General features: G+C 40.3%; 1 protein-coding gene across 7 annotated transcripts in view; it reads left to right on the top strand.

The window, feature by feature from the left end:
• PHF14 (PHD finger protein 14) overlaps positions 1–17,900 on the top strand; it is a 124,556-nt gene extending 106,656 nt beyond the window's left edge. For all 7 annotated transcript variants that reach the window (XM_077936974.1, XM_028750925.2, XM_028750933.2 and 4 more), the window contains one exon: positions 17,696–17,900. In XM_077936974.1, the coding sequence (XP_077793100.1) occupies positions 17,696–17,767 (72 nt within the window). In that variant the 3' untranslated portion in view covers positions 17,768–17,900. The remainder of the gene's footprint in view (positions 1–17,695) is intronic.
• The last annotated feature ends 6,372 nt before the right edge of the window (positions 17,901–24,272 follow it).

The following is a 24,272-nucleotide window of genomic DNA, read 5'->3' on the forward strand; positions in this document are numbered from 1 at the left end:
TGGTTGTTTCTTCCTTCCTGTCAAAATTATATCTTATGATTCATGACTATCTCTGTTCTTAGGGAAGCTTTCTAGCCTGCCATGTTACACAACCATGTGGGACATGACCACATGCATCGAACCACATATGGGAAAGTCACCCAGAATCCCAGGATGCTCTTTTTCTCTCTAGAGAGGGACCTGTGATTGTATCTTCCTTCTAGCGGCCTATCTCTTCTCTCAGCTAGTTGTGGTTGTACTTATTCAGTTGCGTTAGAATCCTGAGCTTGCACTGTAGAACTAAAGATGCTTTATTTGGACCAGAAACCCCATTCTGATGTCAACTGTTGGCAACAATTTTGGAAAGCATTCTGTTCTCTTTGGAAAGCAAGTGGGCATTGCTTTTGATCCAGATTTTCTTCTTCTTCTAAACTCCATGTGAGGTTTTTTGGAATGCTTCATTGCTGAGGCAGGGGAGCAGGAGAAAGAATGCAATGCCATGATTAAAGTGAAGTTCATTTTGATATTAGAAGGTCATTATATAAAACTGTAGATCATAAGCCAGCTAATGACATCAGTGGAAAGTACCTTTTAAAAATGGCAGCTGTTTGTTACACAGCAACCTACAAAATTCTACTTGCAGGTGTGTTTTTCCCCCTGAATGTAAGACAAAAGTAAGGATTATATAACGCTGCGTTGGGAAAATTTGTTTGTGAATGGATTGAGTTCTGTTACACTTCTGGGTACGAAGATCAGCCTGAAATTCAGTGAACCCTTAAAACTTATGTCACAGATGAAGTGGCAGGCAGGCTCCCCTGAGGGTTTTTGTCTGGAGACTAGGAAAGAAATTGAAAACACCAAGAATTTTGTCAGTGTTTTTTGGAGCATTTAATGCATGTGACATTTATCCTACGTGGTTTTAAGTTAGTCGGTGGTATACTATATTGTACCATACTTAATTTCTGTTGCGGTTTCTAATAGCATCATAGCCAGAAAAAAATAAAAACCAGCTGAATTGTTCAGGTCATTTAAAAATGGAATGAGCCATTATTTGAGAATCTGGTGATGAAGTTAATGCATATTTATTAGACAGGAGGAGTATATATTCTCTGTGACAGATGTGGTCTCCTACCCTTCTTTCTTCTCATTCAGCAGTCACAACTTCTTCGCTATCTTGTTCATTTATCAGTTGACATAAAAATGATACTCTTGGGACTGTCAGTGCCACTTTTGGGGGGAAAGACTTCTCATGAGAGCTCAATTCTTCTTTTGATCAGTGTTCATTAAGTTGACATGTGCATGCTTGTATTCTTTTGGGATTTAACAAAATTAAACACCAGTATTCTAATGAAGTATTTTGTTGAAACCCAAGAGGTAGGAAGGAAGGGGAAAAGAAGAACCTTTCTTTTGTTTTTATACAAAGGATGTTCTATATGTAGTGCAGCCAGCATAGTCCCAAACTGGTTTGAGTTTTATTTAACTGCAACTTTTAAGTTACCGAGAAAGAGAGAGGGAGGGAGAGAGAGAAATCAAGTATTCAGAGGAGTTGCAACAGGGACAGTGCTATAAGGTTTTTCTGTTGCTTCTGTTAGTATTTTTGTTGGTTTCTTATTTAGATTTATATCCCACCCTTTAAATACATGACCAGAGTGCCTTACAGTATATTTAAATTACCATAAAATAACTAATACATTCAACTAAATGAAAAACATCAATCCTATAAAAGCAGCATTCAAGTGAAACAGATCAACAACATTTTAAGAGCTAAAATGAATAGGTCTTCACAGTTGCTCAGTGGTTGGAAATCTTACGTTTTGGGTTCTAACTTGAGCCCTGTTTGTCTGTGCTTAAAAATTTGTTTCACATTTATAGCTAAGTGCCTGAACCTTAGTGGTGAAAATGAGAGCTCAAGCACTAGCACTCAGTAGTGTTACTGACATCAGTGTGTAATGTATTTAACCCAGGATCAGAAGAGGAAAGCCCAGAGTCCAGCACAAATGGTACCAGTTTCGTTTTAACGATTTATTAATTTCCCCTATTGAAGAGCTCTTAAGATTTACACGTGCATAGGCTCTGAAGGGATGTAGCAACCAAAGATAGTTGCTCTGTCTAATTAGATGGGCAAATCTAGCAGCACGGAGAGATGGTTAGAGCTGGATGGTTGGTAGAAGCTTCACACTGTCACTTGAGGTGCTGTAGAGATTTTTACCAAAAAAAAATCTGTTCCCAGAGATCTTGTACTGTTCCTGCCTCTAGTTCTTCACTCCTCACAGCCTGTTTTCTCTGTTTGTTCAAATTTATATGGCAGGCAAGTTGTCATTATGATTACAGGGATCGCCAGATTAGTCAAGTAGCTGTTGTATGGCTACTACCTTGACTCTGCAATTTCAGCCAATTCATGCCTTGTTAACTTTTAACGAAGGTAGCTCACTTCTTGGTTTTCGGAGACAAAGTCCTGTTTATTTGAGAGAACCGACAACGGCTCTCAGCCATTTCAGCAGAACAAGCATTCATTCAAACATTCATTTAGCTTATGATTGATTGCATTAAAAATAGCAATATTTTACGTTTGACAGAGTATGCATGAATACATGGGTATATTCACAAGACTTTGAGACAAATTTTGCATAATAATATTTGACAACTGTGTAAGCACTGTGTGAAACTCCCATACTCTTATTCTTTTCTTGCAATCTACATTTCCAACAATTCTGATTCTTGACTAGAGGAAAGAGTATACATGGGTGTGTACATGAGTCCTTGGTCACTGAAAGTGTTTGCACTAGCTTGAGTGCTGGCAGGAATCTTGGAAACAGCTATATTTCTGCACTGCACTAATTCCTTCCTAAATTCCTTCCATTAATTTAAATGAGTATCATGCAGCTAAATGAGAATCGTACAGTTCAGATTTGATACGCTGCCTTAGTTGCTATGCAACTGGTTTTACATTTTGGAAAGCCTGCTCTCTACCTGGTATTGATGATTCAGCAGTGCAACTCCTAGAATTGGCATTTCAAAAGCAAAGGAATTACTTGAAGCAGCTAATGGCACATGAACTGCATTTTGGGAGTCCATTTTGCCTCTTGCCCCTGAAATGTCAACTGCAGCTGCCTGCTTTTCTGTCTGACTCCTTGGCCAGCTGAAATGTTTTTAAAAGCTTGATTTCCCAGTCTCAACCCCTTCCCACCTCTCATTACCCTTTTATCTGTTTCTTAATTTTTCCTCCTTCCGTAGTTAAGGACAGGATAGCAAATATTCAATCATTATGCAGAGGCCTATGTTGTTCCAATTTTAATTGTTCTCTGATTCTGCATTTGTTACAGATAATGAAACAACTCAATAAAGTACTGTTATATCTCTTCATATAAACATTAACAGACAGTTTTCAAATTAAGTCAATTCCCCCGCCCTAATTTATAAGTAATAAAATGTTGATCTGAAAATAAGCATTATTACCTTGCATTTTTGAAACTTAATCCCATGGCAATATTACATCATATATTCATAAGGAAACATGTTGTTCATTTTTTCATTGTAAGCCACCCAGGCTTGTAGAAAATATACTGAGGACCTTTTAATGTATTGTGGATTTGACTAGATTATAGATCTGCATTTAAAATTAATCTAGATTTTTCCCCATTGGAAAGTGTTTAGTTAGAAATTGAATTACCACCAATACATTTTTTTTAATTACTCTAACTGATAATCCTAGTGGCACAAGAATACCTTGCTGTTCTATCTCATACATTATGTGTATAACAATAACTAAAACAACATGATCTTAAACCACTTGTTCTTAAATAGAAACTGATTTAAGAGCAGTTTTCCCTGCTCACCTTTGGTTTTGCCCTTTATTGGTTTTGCTAACATAGTGAAGGCTGGAAGAAAGGGAAAAGATGGTAGTGTCTGGTGAAACTGAGGTTCTTTTTAAGGTCTTCCCATTCTGTGACTCCTTTGGCCTGTAATGGCTCTTGCAGTGTCTGCCATATTTATCTCAGTATAAGCTCTTCCAATAAATATATTTCAGAATATTTCACTGGCCCCCACTGCATGTTGATTAGAGACTAGAACTTTTATTTGTTTATACTCAGTGCTTCTTTCTGCAGGGACACAGGGGTACGCATACCCCTAAACATTTTGTGAATCTTTGTACTTTTGTCCATTTGCTGTATTTATTTTCCCCGATTTGAACTATAAAAAGGTGATTTTCTTCAGTCAAAATGAGAGTACCCCTAAACATTTTTCTAGAAAAAAGCACTGTTCATACTCAATGAGGCTATAGCATAGAGGTTACTTTTGAAAGGCTCAACACTTTGTTTCAAGCACACACTCTTTACAGAGATTTTTAAGATCTTCCTTTACTTCATGCTTTAAACCTGTCACTGGACAGATCAGTTCTTTCTAGGATGGCCATTGTCCTACACTACCTATAAAACACAGTCCCTTTTACAATCCCAGGTAGATACAACCTTGTCTGCCTACAGAATGTCCCTATCTAGAGAATCACAGAATTGTAGAGGTGGAAAGGACCACAAGGGTCATCTAGTCCCGCCTCTTGCAATGAAGGAATCTTTTGTCCCAGGTGAGGATCGAACACACAACCCTGAGAGTCCTCTTTTCTACCAACGAAGCCATCCCACTGAGAGCCAATTCACTGTCTGTCCCCACTGACAGATAAACCCTATCTGAGTCCTCTCAGATAGCCAGAGACCCCTTCTGCCCATCCCTGTCTCTAATCACAGGTCCCTTCTAACCCACAGGCAATCCCTGCCTGCACTGTTTCAGACAGTCCCTATCAATCTGTTAAACTGTCAGCATCTAACTTAAATTCCTCTCCCTTTCTTTCTCCTGATTGGCTGTTAGACTCACCAGTTTCCATTGGTTACTGGGTCAACAGGAGGTAGACTCAGGGCCTGTCCATCACAAGTTGCTCTAAATTTATTGTACAGCTTCAACCTTTATCTTATTTAATAAAGGGAGGGATTTTCCCCCGGTACAAAAAAAAAAATCCCCTACAGTTCTTTTTACAGTAAATTTAATGAAGTGTTTCCAGTAAGTTCATTTTGGCATCTATCATTGCCCACCAAAGTGGGAATTCAATGTAGAATCGTAAATTAATTGCCCTTTATAGTAAATGAAATAAGAATTCCAAATATGCAGCATCAGGACATTTAATTGTGTTCCTCAATTGCTTATCCAATGCATTGGAAAACTGAATCAAGAAAGACAGAAGAAAGCAGCCAAAGGTTGCTAAATGTAGCGCGTAACACAGATTTTGAACTTTACTTAATGATCTGAGTGTTTATTACTATGAAATAAATGCACCATTTCAAGAATTATGGTGGAATTGTAAAACATTAAAATTCTAATTAATTTTGGTCAGAGCCATGCACTCTGCATATTTCCCCTATTTTCTCCCCTAGTATGGACAACTTGCTTAATAATTGAGATAATTTTATATTTGCTATGCAGTGCTGTCCCCCTTTATACTTGGAAATGAAAGTGTCAATTGTGGTGGAGTAGGATTCTGTGCTGAAGGTACAGACATAGAATCAATGAATTATAGAGACCTCGAGGGTCATCTAGTCCAACTCCCTGCAATGCAGGATTCGTGCTTGCAGCTGTCCCTGCTTGCACTATGAACTCAACAACTTTGGCTGCCCTCCCCAACAAAAATCCTGGCTACGCCCATACATTAACACATCACACCAGTGTGGTTGCGATATAGCAGACTAACATAGCATTCTAACATAATTGCAGGTGGACATTTTTAAAATTTAAGAATCTCAAATATTGGGGAACAGTGTGATCAAAGCAGCCTGCACACTCAGCATTAGTGCCTTTGTACAGTTTCTGGCACCCCAACTCTCTCATACAAACGACCTTTTTAATTTCCCACAATTCCCCTGATGTTGTGTCACCCCAGGACACTATGGGAAATTAAAATGGCCACCCATCACTGCAGCTTAAACCCACCATCATTTGAAGGGCTCCATCAGTGGGCAATTGACTGACTGATTGCAATCTTGCAGGGAAGGTTTTTAGTTTGACTTGGTTTTTCAGTGTGATAGATAGCATCTTCCTTAGGCTCCCAGCTTCAGATTCTTTCCCCCACTTTTTCTCACAGCAGCAGGCTCTCCCTCCCTTTTCCATTCTTTTACACCATCTTAGGCATATAGAAGGAAGTGCTCAGAGGGTCGTCCTCTACAGGTGAAAGTGTATGCTACAATCACGAACAACTGCAAGCACCAGAAAGAACACTCTACTAGCAACAAGGTTTGAATTTGGTACTACAGCATAATTCTTTCATTTCATTAAGAACACATTCTAGAAATGGGTAGTAATATTTGGATTAAGAACATTATGGGTGAGTGTTTTTTACCATTACAGGTCAAACAATGAAAGTCCATATTCTGATGAACAGTATATTACATCTTAAAATATTTATGGCTCAATCTTGCATGCAAGAACAGTGTGGTGTAGCAGTTAGAGTGTTGGACTAAGATGTGGGAGAACTGGGTTTAATGCCCACAGGCCACAAGGCTTACCTAATGACTTTGGATTCAGGTAGGTAGCCATGTTGGTCTTGACGCAGTCTAAATAAATTAAAAAATTGTCCAGTAGAGCCTTAGAGACCAACTAAGTTTGTTCTGGGCATAAGCTTTCATGTGCATCTGAAGAAGTGTGCATGCACACGAAAGCTTACACCCAGAACAAACTTAGTTGGTCTCGACAATTTTAATTTTATTTTACTAATGACTTGGGGTCAGTCCCCATCTTTCAAGACCAATGCACCTAACAGGGAGATGCTTAGAGGATAAATGTGACAGGAACAGGTATGCTATCCTGGATAAAAACATAATAACATTTTAAAAGGCAGGTATACTTTCTGGGTGTGCCTAGAAATACCAGTGAAAATGTATAAAACGTTGGAAAAACACATTTGGCGGTGAAAATGAAAAGTATTTCAGTGTCAGTAAGAATTATGATCTTTATTTACATGCAGGACAATGCTTGTTGTGCTCTCTATTTGATGCGGGTCTCATGGGCTGTTTCCGTGGTGATGACGCATTGTTGCCTCTGCATATGGCTTAAAATAAATAGATGCATATCTTCACCTGTGCAGATATTTCTGGCACGGTGTGCCTTAATCCCTCCTCCTGCCTCAGTGCACAAGAGTTAAGCTTAGAAGAGACTTCTAGGAAACTTCCATCTCCGCTATGACTTCTTGCCAAATATTCCTATCTAATGCTTTCAGAAGTGAGCAAACAACATTTTCCCAACTCCCTCCCTCTCTGCAGATAGACGTATACTGTATAAGCATCTTACTCCTAAGGCAGAACTTTGTGCCTCCTTCCAAGCACCACCTGCCCAGCTGAAAACCACACCTGCACTGGCAGGCGGCCAAAAGGGCCACTCTGTGGAAAGGCTTCCTCCTAAGCTTAAGGGGGGCGGGAGAGAAACAGATGGAGACTTTGAGAGCTGGCATAAAATCCTGCCACTGTAGTGAGCGGTAAATGGAAATTTGGCTTTGAGGAATCTGCAGTGGTACACATACCCCTTTCGTCGGAATTAGAAGGCATGCAAATGGAAAACACAGAATCTGGCAGACCCATTTTTTAATCCTTGAAGTTTTCATATCGGTACAAATTAAAGGAGTTTGTTTTGAGATAAACATGCAGGTGTTTATAGACCTTAAAATGCTATTTGTTGCTTTTAAAATAGTAATGCTGATAGGCCTAATGCGGTCTTGCATTGCCATCTAGAGTGCTGTGTCAGTACTACATGGTTTTAATGCTCCCTTTTGGCTCTCCCCCCCGCCCTCAGCTTTTAAGGCTACCTCTTTGTGCTTGAGCAAAATTACGGTGTGTGGCTGCAGTCCATTAATTGAGGTCAACTCTTGCTTGCATTAAAAGGTTATTTTGCTCATAGTCTCAATTTTTTTTTATTAAAAATAAACCCATCAGGTCTGGAAAGAGACATTGTTAGGGAAATGGTTGCGTTTTGACAATGAGAAATAATGGAGATGCACACTGAAAGGTAAGGTTGTCAGTTTCCCAGTAGCCCCAGAGGGTGCATTTTCCTGATGGCTGGTTGAGAATATTTCATGATGTAAATGTCAGACTTGTCAAGCTTGTCACTATGAAAATGATCCATGTAGTGAGGGTCTCCTTTCCTTGGGAAACAAACAGCTGCCTTATCGCTAAATAGATGCAGTGACAGGGAACCTGCTATCTATCAAAAGAAATTTATATTTGCTTGTAATATCCAGTGCTAAAGGACTATTCCAGTCATACGCCATATTCCCATATTGTGCTTCATTATCAGGTTTGTCAGTGGCACATTTTGAAGGAGACAGCATGAAATAGGAAATGGCCCTCGTGCACTTGAAGAGTTCAGTGGGCTCTCCATGCTGATTTAACTGTAGGATTGATTTATCTCTGAGTCTGTTGCCCTTTAAGCACACGTTCCTTCAAACTTGGCATGTTGTGTTGAACAGGTAGGAAATCACAAAAGAAAAAAAAGTAGGATGCAAAAGCCTCGTCCTCTGTGAAAACCCTCAAACATATTTAATAAGGGATGACTGACGTGTCTATTTTGCAACTACTGAAATACATTGTGAAGTATGTATATATATATATATATATATATATATATATATATATATATATGCTTAGAAATTCGTGTTCATTATTCCACATTTTGTTTTACTAAAATTCAAGTTGGAAAGATGAGCATTTATTTTGATTTTCAAGTATGACATTTTTAATAGTGCCATGAATCTCTGTGGTGAGTTTACCATTTTTATTTTTGTAATTAATGCTCTTCATTTTCTACTATCCATGCATCATTTAAATATATAACATTTCCTCCACATGAATCTGTACATTTTTGTCATCACCCCATCCCAACCAAATTGCCATCTAGCGTTTGTGCAACTTGTTTTCCATTTGTTGTACAAACCTTCCTTGACATTTTTGTTGTTGTTGTTGCTGCTGCTGCTGCAAAGATATTGCATTTATCAAGCCTTCAAAGCAGAATATTTTGTATGTGGAAAATGGGTAACCCTATCCAGATAATGCTTTTTTAATTGCTGTTGTAGTTGCTGCGCCAAATGTGGTTGCACAAGCGACTGTCACAGGTACCAATTGGATGTTGTTTGCGACTTGGTTATTGGCAAGTGGCAAAGATCTCTTTTCCTCCAGGTTTTCAATCATGCTGTGAATCTTTTAGGTTACATTTGGGACTTCTTTCATAAAATTATTCTCTGTTCCCTATTGTCCAGTTTCTGCATGAAAGCAGTCACGTTGCCAATAAATAGCAGCAATGCTATCCCACTCAATAATGCTTGCGCTGTTACAGGATTATTTTTAATTCATTTTCTATTATTCCAGTTGGTTTTTTTAAAAAAAATCCTCTAGAAATGGTTCAACATAAGAGTTTTTAAAATAAAGTGGCAGATAGTGGCACCCCAGTTTCCCTGAAGCATCTTGGTTCTTGCTGTCTCTCACACACCAACTCAGTCTGCTGTGTTGGTGTATTGTGTATTGCACCCCAAAGCTTTTGGTTGTTCTTGTTCACAATTCAAGACATACCATGGGTTGTCTATAACATTTGTGATGAGAAATTATCTGTCCCTAAGTAATAATAATTTATTATTTATTCCCTGCCCATCTGGTTGAGTTTCCCCTGCCACTCTGGGCGGCTCCCAATCAAGTATTAAAAACAATACAGCTTTAAATATTAAAAACTTCCCTAAACAGGGCTGCCTTCAGATGTCTTTTAAAAATAGGATGGTTGCTTATTTCCTTGACATCTGATGGGAGGGTGTTCCACAGGGTGGGCGCCACTACCGAGAAGGCCCTCTGTCTTGTTCCCTGTAACCTCACTTCTTGCAATGAGGGAACCGCCAGAAGGCCCTCGGTGCTAGATCTCAGTATCCGGGCTGAACAATGGGTGTGAAGATGCTCCATCAGGTATACTGGACCGAGGCCGTTATTCACAAGTAATATTCACTTGTGAGGCATGACAGATTTATCTCTTGATTGATTAATTGGAAGTGTACCAGATTAAAGTGAAGACGGGATTTGATCTCTTATGCAACCGCTAAGTGCTATGAATACTATCTAAAACCAAAAACTGACAAGGCGGGCTTGGTAGCTAGTTGAGCCTGTCCCCAGAAAAACCATAAAATAAGCAGGGGACATTACATGGGTCCAGGTGTGAGAACGTAGGCTTCTTCACGGGAGTTCAGTCATTTTAACTTCTGAAATCTTTTGCTTTGGTGAGCATTTAACTTTTAAGCTTCCAGTTTCATGTACCGGTACTTAGAAAAGCAGTTAAGGTTACAGTAGAAAAATGAACTCTGAGTGATATATATGCAGCAGTATCTGATTCCAGAGGCTGTGGGTAGTTGATGAAATGTCTTCTGGTCTTTGGGGCATGCTGACCTGTTGGGTCCTATTACCCAGCACCATACTATGGGGTGGCTCTGGTTGCAGAAGGTGCCTCTGTCCGTTTTATGGGGATCCTCTTCCCTCCCTCCCTCCCATCCCATTCAGCAGGGTCCCTTAACTGTCTGGAGGTTGCAGGGGAATTCTCACAGGAACGGGGAGACAGAAAAATGGGCTTGCGCAAACCTTTTCCCCATGGCCTTTTCTCTGGATCTAACCAAGAGATTGTCCATGATTTGCCAGTTAAAGCATTGGTCTGTTGCCATCTCAGTTATCTAGCCCTTATCTTTAGCTTTTCGTATTAAGGCTTGACATAATACACCTCTAACCCTATTCAATGTCAATGCAATATATTCTACTTTTTTCTCTTGCTGCAAAACCTAGCAAGGTAACATCACTCATTATCCTTGGCCCTGTGCAATCTGCAATATGCCTCTTATGCTGATTTACACGGAAGGGCAAATTATAGGTATGGTTTATTACACATATCTGTACGATTGGGTTCTTACTAGCATTATGAATTGATTGATGTATGATCTATGTATAGAATTTTCTCTTTGTTCCTGTAGAGATAATAATTGTCTGCCACTTCTTTCTTTGAGACTACATGTTGTCATCTGATACAAAGGGGGAAATTTGTCTTCTCCTGTACAATGGAAAGTTAAAAGTGAATGTTCAAACCCATCTGTTTGGTTCAGGTCAATCTTTCTTATCTTTCTCCTTTCTCCTGCCCTGTTCTGCTCTCCTCTTCCCCCCCTCCCCCCCCCAGCACAGGAACATAGAGCAATTTGTTTTAATTCCTGTAAAACATTCCTTTTAATTTCTGAACATTATTTCTACTCTAACTTAAAGTGTTTCTTCCACTCTGAAAAAAAAGTCATGGAAGTGGAATTCTACTCATTCTTTTAGCTGTAGGGGAGCTATAACCTATAACCCTATGTCAAGCTGGGAAATACAACAGGAAGCAACTTTCTAGCCATAAAATCATACTCTCTGGAAGCACTGCAATACATTTGTAGCACTAATCAAAACACGGGATGTTTTAAAATTATTTAATAAAGTTGGGCAGGTGTTTTATTTGTATTTGTTGTTTCGTAAATCTTCCATGAATTCTGGCTGCACCAGATTGCCTCACTTAAACTGACTTCTTAGATGTTTATAGAGAATGTCTATAATTTCAGAATTGGCACATATGCAGTTTGCCTAAAGCAGCATTTTTTTAAAAAAAAAAAATCTTTAAACGGGTACACTAACCTTTCCTTAATTCTTTGATGGTTCTTTTCTTCTTCCAAAGGGCATGTATAAGTTCTGCAACAAAATATATGCCCTTTAAGCACAAAGCTGGGTTAGCGGAAACTAGCAAGGACTTGAAATTCACTAAGACCACAATCCTATGCCCGCGTTTTATTGGAAGTGACTTCCTTAGTCACAGAGGACTGTAACTGACTAGTATATTTACACCTGCCAATTTTATTCAGTAGGATGTGCATGTATGTGTGTGTGTGTATTGTTGTTTAGTTGTTTAGTCGTGTCCAACTCTTTGTGACCCCATGGACCAGAGCACTCCAGGCACTCCTGTCTTCCACTGCCTAACGCAGTTTGGTCAAACTCATGTTAATAGCTTCCAGCCATCTCATCCTCTGTCGTCCCCTTCTCCTTGTGCCCTCAGTCTTTCCCAATGTGTGTCTGTCTATCTATCTGAAAGAAATTAGAATCATTGAAACAAGGCTTTACATGCCCTGTCAGTTTTGCTGGGGCAGCAGCATCCCAAGTGAGCATCTACTTGCCTCCCTTCCCTTGCCATCCAAGCCAAAAGGGCAGGTGTGCACATCACCACAGGTGCACCTAGTAATTCTTTTTTGAAAAGCAAGTTCTACAGTGAGGTTACAGAAAAATGTCCTTCTCATGCACAGATAAGGAAGCTTTTTTAAAAAAATAAAAATACAAAATAAAAATCTAATCCGTGTGCCGCCATTGCATCAGCATTTGGGAAAATTTAAGCCAGAACAATAGCAGAAAGTATTGGTGCTGCTCTGCTACTTGAATAAAGTCCATCAGAACTGTTAAAACTGGGGATAATTTGGAAGCAACCCTTCTCTCCTAAAAACTCAGAAAGCAAACGGTCAATAATGCATCCCGTAAGTTTTGTGGACCGTTCTCATGATTCTTCACTGTACTTTGGAAGTAACACAGTGGAGATGAGCGCTATAAGACACAGTCTGTCCCAACCCCCATTGATACCGCTGACCCTCAGACAAAAGAAAGGGATTCAAAAGTGTCAGCGGCCTCATCTCCCGGCCTTCCAAGTAACCCTTAAGATTAAGTGTACCGGGTTGTAATCAGCCTCAGTCTGTTCCTGTCAGAGCCTGTATTAGCGAAGATAAGGAGAAACATACAATTGGGGCCAGTACACACACATGCACTCTTGACCTTCCCTCGCTAAGCATTTGAAGGAAGAAATGTAATGTGTGAAACAGCAGATTACAGATGCAGATTCAGTGGCCAATATCCTAGCAAAGATAATTCGGACAATTCCTTAGCTGACCACAACAGTGATATGCTGGTCCATATCTTGTGTGCACACTTGTGTTTCCCGTTAGCAGATATATGGCTAATGGGACATTTGTCTTTCCCAAGCTAAACTTTGACTAAAAAGGCAGTAATTTAGAATCAGCCTCCTCTGAAATTTAATTGGAATGTAGACTAGGTAGTACCTCTCCGGCACCCATGTTCTCCCGTGCAAGATTTCCTGGTTTTGTCGCTTAAGTAAACAGCAGTACTTCTGTCATGGCAAAATAATTCTATCATGGCAAAATCTGTTTTCCAGCAAACACAACTGTGTGGGTGAACAAAGACCTGATCATATGAGTTCTTTTTTTAGGCTGCAAAGTTATATTGAATGTAGATGGTAATTAGTAAAGCAAATACATTAAACATGTTTAAACTTCAGTCTGTTCAACATCATTCCTTGATAATTAGCCTAAATAGCCCATTTAGCTGAAAGTTCAAACATTGCTAATGACTCTAGAAACAGTGCCAGTTTTTTGCATTCAAAAGAACAAATACTTCCTGAACTACAATGACAAATGTCCAAAACTGCACTGCAAAACTTTTAAGGTTGCAGTCTTGTACAACTGCTTGCACATATGCCACACTTTATTTCACAGGAACATATGAGAAGTGCCTAGAGTTACAAACTGACAGCATGCAGAATCATGTTCACTTCTGAGATTCCCCATGGGGAAAATGTATTTTACAGCTATTTTTAAGTAGATAGATACTATATTGTAATGATTTTGAGAACAACATAATGCAGATTTATGCTAATATTATGGGTAGTGAAGAGACACTTAAAAAGGTTTTGATTTACTGCTTAGTCTGTGTTGGTTCATCATAACTCATTCACACCTTGTTCTAATTATAGCATTCAAATAGGTATTTTTATAGCCTGCATCAGGGTTTAAAAATTCAAATAGAACAATGTGCACAATTAATGCAGCCACAATCTCTTTATCATAAAGAGTGTTTATGAGGAGTTGCCTGAATTTTGTGTTCTGGCTTCCACAGTTAATTCTTTAGAGGTCATCACTTAGCATTGGGTATAAGGTACTATTCATGCCCATGGATGCTGCCATTGTGATGTCACTTCATTCAGGATGTTCCAGAGAAGCTTGCCATGAATTATGGGCGCAACTCCTAGAGCTGAAGCTGTAGAATATTGTAAGCATGCTGTTGCCTGACATGCTCATGTTTCCTATTTTAGACCTGACTGATCTTCAGATAACATATGGCAGTACAAGTAATTGGAAAATTGGCAGACCTGTCAAGAAACCTTGCTAGATGGGACAAAAATACGATGCTGCAGCACATAAAGTGTCTCTGAAGTTAAATTTATTGTCTTTTATCAAATGGTGAAGAAAACATATCTGGTCTCCAAAAAATGAAACACCTCTTTCCCAGTGGCAGATGCTGTTCAGTGCTACATTTTAAGTACAAGGGTGGTTCTTGCATTTTAAAAACTATGCACAGAAAACAGCTAGTCAGTGTCTCAGGAGGTATGTCAAATGCTGTCTTTTTCATTTAATGCTTTTCCAGATTTCCTCTTCTGGAATTTCTCAAAAATAACTAATAAATGATTTGATCTTAAGCATAAAATAGGCAACAACTAAATGACACAAGGGGACGCGGGTGGCGCTGTGGGTAAAAGCCTCAGCGCCTAGGGCTTGCCGATCAAAAGGTCGGCGGTTCGAATCCCCGCGGCGGGGTGTGCTCCCGTCGTTTGGTCCCAGCGCCTGCCAACCTAGCAGTTCGAAAGCACCCCCGGGTGCAAGTAGATAAATAGGGACCGCTTACTGGCGGGAAGGTAAACGGTGTTTCCGTGTGCTGCGCTGGCTCGCCAGATGCAGCTTTGTCACGCTGGCCACGTGACCCGGAAGTGTCTCTGGACAGCGCTGGCCCCCGGCCACTTGAGTAAGATGGGCGCACAACCCTAGAGTCTGGCAAGACTGGCCAGTACGGGCAGGGGTACCTTTACCTTTACCTAAATGACACAAGACAGTGGAAATGTTAGCATTTACATCTTCTGGGAAGGTTAATTGTGAATATGTTGTAAATGCTACTGGAATCAATGCCTGCTCAGCCCCCTCTCTCCTAGCTAGTAGCAGTTTGCCACAAGTGAGTGGTGGCCTTGGTCTAGACCGGAGCTTTCAAAACTGTGTGTTGCAACATGTTAGTGTGTCGACTGCAGTGTGTAAGTGTGCCGTGCAAACGCTCCCCACTCCTCCCGTGGCTGGAAAGGGGTTGGTTTAACCTCCGCTTTGCTAGTAAAACTGAATTGTCAGTATCTGTTACTGTATCACGAAATGATGCACGTCTAAAAAGTATCTCACCAACATGAAAAGTTTGGAAAGCTGTGGTCTAGATGACAGCAAATGCCTCCTTGGTGAAGAAAAAAATGCCAATTTACAGCCGCTTCAACACTCTTGGTTTCTTCGTTTTGTTTTTAAACTTCTCTGGATCCGATTTGTAGGCCAGTTTTGACCAGGCTTTTCTGGATCCATTTCAATCTAGCTTTCAGTCGTGTTTTGGGTCTGAGTGCTTTAGTCACCCAGCGGACAGTTTCTTTCTTTACCTCTCAGTGGCTTTTGTGCTGTCATTCATTTTCTTCTCAATCACCTGGATGTGTTGGAAGAAACTGTTTTGCTGCGATTCTGTTCTTACATCACAGTGAGATTTCAAGAGGTGGTGCTGGACAATGAATGTTGAACTCAGTGACAGCGACTGTCTGGAATTGTGAAGTGTGGTGTTAGCAATTGAGGAAATGGTTTAGCATCATAGGGCAAGATGTAAGCAATATACTGGTGACACCCAACTCTCCTTCCTCATCAGATGTAGCAGTGAGGACTCTGTGCTTTCTGGAGTGACTAATGGACTGGACATGGGCAAAACTCAATCTACTTAAGACTTATGGTTGGAGCCCAGGAAAGTAGTGGCTCTATTTGTCCTGACTGGGGTTTTACCTCGTGAAAGAAAAGATTTGCAACTCAGGAGTGATCCTGAGCTGGTATGCCTCATGGATTATCAATCCATCAATCTCCTTTATTGGCATAGGAAAAGTGCATCGTATACATGGATCAAAACACAACACAGTTAACGAAACATAGTAGGAGATACTTTAGGATAAAACTGTCCAGACATCGTGAGGTACGAAAATGGCTCTTAGGACCTATGGTAATGTAATTTAATAGCTTCGCTCAGAAATCTTGCCACATTCTCCACAATGTCGTTAATACAATTGTTCAGCAGATAAGACACCCTGGAAGAATCAGCGTGATAAATCCCCTCCTTCAATAAGGGGTCTAAGTATTTACTTTTTTTTTTTTTTGCATAAAATGGATAATAAAATAAAACGTGTGATGGATTTGACCTGTTTTGTGCCACAAGGGCAGTACCTTTCACAGTATGGGATTTTCGAGAATCTGCCTTGCAGAACTGCAGGCAGTAAGAAGTTAAGCCTTGCGAGGGACAGAGCTCTGCATAGGTGGGGATGGTAAAGCTGGTGTAAACATGGAGTGTCCTGGCCAAACGAGGGTGGAATTCCCAACCTCATGGATAAGGAAAGGGTAAGGAAACAGAGTGTCAGGTAGCAAAAGGCTCTGGTGAAGAAAGGGAAACCTGGCGGGCCTCTCCTTCAGGGAAATCACACATCTTGTATATTTTGCCATCAGAATTCATGGGGGTGAAGTACAGTCCCAATGATTCCCAGCAGCAAACATTTCTGTGTGCCTCACTTACCTGGAGGAGAGGCTTGATAGAAGTTCTGCCACTTGCCAATTCTTCTCCAAGGTGAAGCTTTTCTTCCGTAAGGGAAAGAAGACTTCTGTGCAGGGCTAGCATCAGTTCGGACCCTTTCAAGCATTCCTTGGCATTCACATCTCCCATTGAGGAATGCTTGAAGGACCTAAGTGATTTACAGGTGAGCATCAGGCCACTTGCCAGTTTCTACTTCTCGATGCTCCAATAGTGGCTGTAGGTAGGAGCAGTTTCACCAGCTTCATCAGTGTCCCATCAGTATTGTTCTTAGATAAGGACCTTTCTTTTGCATGCTTTGGCAACATCTTGTCTTGACTACTATAGTGCTCTCTTAAAGGAGCTACTGTTGACCATTTTGGGCCATTTGAATTTTCAGAGTTATCTGGGACCATATTCTAGAGCTTGTAAGACCAATTCTTCCAGAGCTCCACTGGCTTCTAGATTCAAAGTGCTAATGGTAACCTGGGTCCAAGATATTTGAAGGCAACCTGTTCTCTTGTGACAATGCCCTATTACTGGTTCTATGGGAAAGATGGTCACTTAACATGAATAAGGCGTTCATGATAATGGAGCGGTTTCTCAGAGCAACCAAACAGATCTGCAATGTTCACTCCTTTAGAGTGCAAGGAAAAATATTCATATTCTGCCAGAATGTTTTTGTTCTTGTCTTTTTGTCATTGTTCTGTTGATTTTATAGTGCTGCATGTTGGTTTTATTTATTTCATTATTTTATTGCTTATATTTATAATTTTGTTGTTTAACTTTTATTCGACATTGCTTTGAGAACTGCAGAGTTGAAACTTGGCCTATAAATTTGCAGGAATCAGTAAGTGAATAAGGGTCGTAGGTTCTACAAACTTGCCCAGAAAGGTATATTGCGTATATACCAGCAAGGAGTAATGCATTTTTCTTTTAAAGGTTCATAAAAGATCTCATTTTTTGTTTTGCAGGAGGATGAAAATGAAGCAGAAGAAAATTCACCTCAAGAGTCAAACATGGAGCAGAAAAATTCAAAAAAATAGAAATTTATTTCCTCTTGGAAATACTTTCAAGTCGTGCCACAGTGATTAAAGTGTCCCATTGTAAAAATTACAGAATGTTGTCAATAAATGACACAGGAAAATAAAATATACATTGCACTGGGGAATTGTTTAATTGGGTCTTGGTGACATTTATGGTTATATGAAAACATGAATTTTCAGCACAAGGGAAAAAAACTATTAAGTGTATAAAAGCTTTGGAGTTATGAGCGGAAGAGCAGAGTTCTCATTACTGTTAATTTTTGCTATGCAAAGTTGTTGAAATTCTTCACTGCATTATTTAATGTAACTCCTGAAAGGCCAAATATCCCTCAGCATTGATGCATGGCTTTGCTACTTAGGAATTTGAATAAGTATGTAATTACAAAACATACAGAAATATATGAACTAAAATTAATAAATAGGGAGGGCAACCAGTTTCTCTTGATTGTGAAAAAACTAGGCAAAATCTGTGTATCTTTTGATCCATTCCAAATACTTGGCATTTTCATAGCATGAACCGGATTCTCCACTGTCAATTATCTGCTCTTACGTGGAGTGTTGCAGCTTCCCCGTTCTTCCTTTCATGATCTACCTAGCATTTATTTATCCCTTAGCTTAGAAAATGTTTCATTTGATCTATCCTTACTTTATATAAGGAAACCTGATCTGCAAAGCACTCTCTTTTGTGTGTAGCTTTGAGTTTTTTAGTAGGGCCGTAACTGAATGTTAACAAATTTTAATTGATTGTCAGATTTTTAGTTTACTTTAATCTATTGATTAAATTTGCATATTCATAAAACTCCCCTCCCCTTTTTTTCTTTTTGAAGTTTATTGATTGAACATGCATACATCTTCTCACTGTGGAGTGTGCTTTATGGTTCTATCATTCTTTGTTTCCTTCTAGCAACAAGTATGCTAATAAAACATGTTAATCAAAAATCACACAAAGGTCCAACAAGGTACCACATTGTATTTTCATCCAGGGTCAGCCAGATAAATCCCCCTATTTCTATGTGCTCCCAACTACAGGTGTTCACCTGATGTGATGTGTGTGTGACCCGGGGAGAGTGTGTGGCCAGAGGAGAATTATGGGAGGCAGATAGAGGTGCACAGAGGGCCACATTTACACCCTCCAGGCCCAGGATTCCCCATCTGTTTATTATATGTTTCTTTACTGTTTCATTCTTTAGCATGAGTTAGTATTAATTCAGTATATTATTTGGACATGGCCCAGCCCTTGAAGAAATACGGTTTTAGGATTCCAGACATTGACATCAACATGAAATTGATACGTAAATGTTGCTACTTACAATGCATCTGTTATATGTACTGAAATAGATCACTTGTAGCAATATCTTTCACAAGCCAATTTGCATTTGTTTGCAACTTATTTGAAAAGACCAGTCATCCAAGAGAAAAGGGGCAATCTGAATTGTTTATTGTAACTTCTGTCTTTGTCCTGGGTCCCTGGGAAAATCTTATACTTATTCCTGTTACTTTAGTTCGCTCCTGCGTCGGGTGGAAAGGGACTACCAGCTTGCATAAGTCTCATACTATGAAAAGTGAAGGTTGATTAGAAACTGACTCCATTTCACATTGACCTAAAGAAAACAATTTTTACATACCAATGACTGAGCAAGTTCTGTTACCTATCCGAATGGCTCTGGTGTGCCATCATTGCAGGCCATAAATATTTCCCCGTGGTGAATTCGGTGTGGGTTCTGCAGCGCTGTTCTCTAGGAAAAGTAGCAAAATGCTGAAGGCAACAGCATGAAAATGCATGCAACTACGGCATAATTCTGATTTGTTTTAGAACGATTAATTTCCTTGTTACAAAGCCAAGTATGAACAACCCTTTAAAACCACTGAACCATAAGAGCCATTTCCTTAAGGGTTTTAAATTTGGGAACAGACTCATGAAATTTATAGCTTTGATGAGAGATTCTTTGCCCGCAGTCAAAATGAGAACCAGATCATTGGTTTCTCAGCATGACACCTATGTGTTCTTGTGTGCAGTAGATATCATTAGGCTCATAATAACACAGCTATCACCACATAATGTCTGAAAAGGTTCATATTTGATACTTAGTTTAAAACTCCTATTTACACCTCCAGAATGCTAAACAGTTGGGGGATTTACTTCATTTTAAAGATGGCATATAGCAGCATCCTTATATAAAGTAAAATGCTATTTAGCTAAGAGTATAATAGGTTTAATGCTTAATCTAGGTTTTGCTCTGCTTTGTCTCATCACAGCCCTTTCACAAAATAAGCATGGTAAACATGCAGCGAATCAATGAAGAAGACAATTTAAATACAACACCCCCCCCCCAAAAAAAAACCCCAAACCCAATAGAGCAAGTTCTTTCTGGCTGGGGCTCAGTGTCAGTGGTATACATCACAGGCATATCATAATCATGGTTTCATATCATTTTAACTAAATGCATTGCCCTTGATGGATTGACGATGGACCTGCAAAGATAAAAGGTATTTATTTTTGCTCACTTTCATATACATTTATGTAGTAGTTTTAATCTACTTGTATAAGGAGGGATAGGGACGCGGGTGGCGCTGTGGGTTAAACCACAGAGCCTAGGACTTGCCGATCAGAAGGTTGGCAGTTTGAATCCCTGCAACAGGGTGAGCTCCCGTTGCTCGGTCCTGCTCCTGCCAACCTAGCAGTTTGAAAGCACGTCAGAGTGCAAGTCGATAAATAGGTACCACTCCAGTGGGAAGGTAAATGGCATTTCCGTGCACTGCTCTGGCTTGCCAGAAGTGGCGTAGTCATGCTGGCCACATGACCCGGAAGCTGTACGGCCGCTCCCTCGGCCAATAAAGCTAGATGAGCGCCGCAACCCCAGAGTTGGCCCCGACTGGACCTAATGGTCAGGGGTCCCTTTACCTTTATAAGGAGGGATGGGGCTGGTCCAAAATGATTTTTAGTGTAAGCTTGAGCTATCTCTCCTACTTGATTGGGAGTCTTACACTGTCTTTTCTCCAGCATTTTCTTGGGCACATCCAGATTGAGCTCAGCCTTCACTAGTATTGCGAAAAGAGCAATAAATCCCACTGCGCAACAGACTGTTGGAAGGGGTGGTTGGCTGAAACAACTGCTGCCCACTTAACTACACTCAAGTTGTATTCTCGAGTCTAAGGGGCTGTGTCTACATAAAAGGAGCCTGCTGGATCAGGCCGATGGACCGTTTAGTCCAACATCATGTACTTACAGTGGCCAGCCAGATGCCTGGGGGAAACTCAAAAGCAGGACACACTCCCACCCTGTGGTTTCCAGCAGCTGCCATTCAGATGTATCTTACCTCCAACCATGGATGTAGAGTATAGCCATCAGAGCTTGAAAGCTGCTGGTAGCCTTTATCTTCATGAATTTGTCTAATACTCTTTCTAAGCCATTCAAGTTGATGGCCATCACCTCCTCCTGTGCCAGAAGAGTCAGCCCACTTTCTTTATGCCATGCACAATGTTATAAACTTCTATCACGCACATGAGGACTGGGATTTCAATACTTCTAACACTGCATCTAATGCTGGGGTAGCTAAATAAGCTGTGGCCCAAGAGTAGTTGGGCTCCAGTTCCCATCAGACCCAGCCAGGATGGCCAATGGTCAGCAATGAAGGGAACTGTAGTCCAACAAGATTTGGATATCATGGTGTCAGCTACTCCTGATCTGACCAGATGACACAGGACCCTGTTTACAATTTAAGCCATACCATGTTCTATAGCTTATGATTGCTAATATTAATGACAGTTGTTGAGTAACTAAAATTCACCTATATGAATGGCACACAACGAAAACCTAGTTAAGTAACTGCCATAAGCAACTTGCAGGATTTTAATTATCTCGTCTACCTATTATTGGGGTTTTTAAAAAAAATCTATTCTTAGCCTCACAAAGCGGTGTAGATGTAATCTAACTTCCTAGTAAAGAAACATGCTGTCTTATGGGGGGTGGGTGGAGAGATGGTATTCATGTGGGCACTGCTCATAACTGCTAGTAAATACTATAATTTAAAAAAACTTTATATGCACTGAGCTATTTGTTATGCTATTCATTCTGATATTTAATGGCATTCCCAGGAGAGCTCCTCAAGCTGGCCACATCACAGAGGGGCTGAACTGAAGTATATCTGACTCAAAAGAAAATTGGTATGCCTATTATTTTTAGACTGGAGGAACAAGAGAGTGCAGGGAAATAAATCAACTCAGGGAGCCACTTCCATGAAATCCAGTGGCCTACTCCAAAATCCTTTTCAAGAGGTTAACTTTTCTACCACACAAAAGGCACATCTTGAGACTTAGTAGCCCTGAATTGACCTAGTCTACAAACAAGCACACAATTCATACTAGACATAGGAAACGAGGAACAAAACTTCCCCAATACAATCAGTACTGAAATTTGCTTTAAGACTTTTATAATGGAATAGGAGCTGGATTCCCAGAGCTGATTTTTTTTTTTTTGTTCTGTCTCCCTAGATCCACTCTGCCTAAAATCACTTAGCCAGCCACGACCTGGGTTCTGACTCCATTAGCCAACCCCCTGCTTTTCCTCCATTACCCTCCATTACTCCTTTAGACCCCTGTCATCCATAGGGCTTTGCAACCCTTCTTTTGGCATAGCCACGTCTTTACCTGCCCCACGCCTGATGTCCTGTCTTAATGTGAAGTGCAGGGCCGTAGCTAGAGGGTGGTGAGGTGGCCCCCCGCCAGGGGTGCAGGCGAGGGGGGGACACAAAATAAAAATATGTCCATAAATATGTCTATAAATAAAAATATTGATTATTACCTCATAAGAAATGGTTTCTAATAGAGGGTGAATTGAATGGGTGGAAGGGGGGGTTGGAGAAGAGGTGGAAAGAAGAGCTAATTTGTCCCTGGCTAGGGGGCGCAATCTGGGTGGTTCTGCCCGGGGTGCAAGATCACCTAGCTACAGCTCTGGTGAAGTGTTGAGCAGGAAAGTGTAGCTTGGCTGAAACAGCCTCGCGAGCCAAGATGGCCTGGAGAGCCAAATGGGAAGGTGAGCTAAATTGCACCTGGAGGTTGCCTGTTACTGCTATAGTGCTTAATTTTGGAGAAAGAGATGTTGAGGCTCAATTCAACCTCATCCTTGATCCCAAATATTTCTGTAGCTGCTTAGCAGCCTACAAAAGACACTGGACATGCTTGAATCAAAGTGCCCTCATAGGTCTTTGAGGTTAAAAGTGGCACTGAAAATCAGTTTTGATGCTGGAACCTGATCAGCAGCCACAAATGGCAAATAAGGGCCTTTTATGCTATATTCCATCCACAAATCTCTCTCTCTCCCCCCCCCCCCATTCTATTAATGCATGAGACACATTTTAGGGCTTTGTTAGATGATCCAGATCATATAATTCTATAGGGCATTTTGTGTCTTGGAAAATCAGTCCATTTATATGCTTATTAAGAAGAAATGAGACACGTTTGAGATTGAGTTTTGCTTGCTTTTTTTTTTTTTTTTTTTTTGCTTTTTAAAAATAAATTGCTCATATTAGTTCATGTCTCCGTATTTGCTACTTCCCAATGAGAGTTTGGCCTGAGCGCAGATTCACTCTGACATTGTTTTAAGGGTACGAACTAAATGTGATAAAATGCCCACCCAAGTCCTGCCACTTAAATGCGCAGAGATACAAATGTAGTCTTTGCATCTCCAAGGACTGCTTCTGGTAATTACTCCCTCTTTTATTTTATTTTTATAATGCCATGTCTGCATTTAACATTAATCACAAGCAGGATTCACTGCGCAAATTGCTGACAGAGAAACTCTGCCTTGAGAATAATTTGTCTTCCTGCCTTCATCTGCGGAACAGCCATTTAGGGGGAAAAGTGAGAGAAAGGGGGAAATGTGCAAAAGCCGAGTGGAAAGAGGATTTTAAGAAAATGAAGGAAATTAAAAACGGCAAAACACCAAAAGTGACAGTGCTGAAAAGAGAATGAAATAGTATTACAGTAAGCGTTTTAAATAAAAGCACAAAAACTAAGTAATTTTTTTTAAAAAAAATCATAATCCGTTTGTTAAAACATATAGTTCTACTTATGGCGATATTTTTGACATCTATTTCAATATGAAAAGTACCTGAAACCTGAATATAGAGTTGTATCCAACACTTATTTGCTTAACAGGATTGCCTCAGCTGAGATTTTGTACAGGGCCTCCTCTTTCTTCAGAGGTGTTGCGGTCCCTGCAAATTTGAGTCCGTAGCCCTGTCTCTAGTTTGCCCATCTGTTATTCCAGCCCAAAGAAGAAGGAGGTCAACATTTCAGGGCCATATCCCCACAAAGTGACTTGCACAGAAGAAAATGCAGAATGATATGTTAGGCCGGGGTGGAAAACCCTCCAGATACGGCTGTACTGCAACTCTCATCAGCCCTAGACAACATGACAATGTTTAGAGATGATTGTGGTTGCACTCCAAGAGCATCCGGGGGGGGGGGGGGGCAAAGTTCCCACACTCCTATATTAGACTCTGCA

This window comes from Podarcis muralis, chromosome 12 (genome assembly GCF_964188315.1).
Source record: "Podarcis muralis chromosome 12, rPodMur119.hap1.1, whole genome shotgun sequence".
In the NCBI taxonomy this organism is placed as follows: Eukaryota; Metazoa; Chordata; class Lepidosauria; order Squamata; family Lacertidae; genus Podarcis; species Podarcis muralis.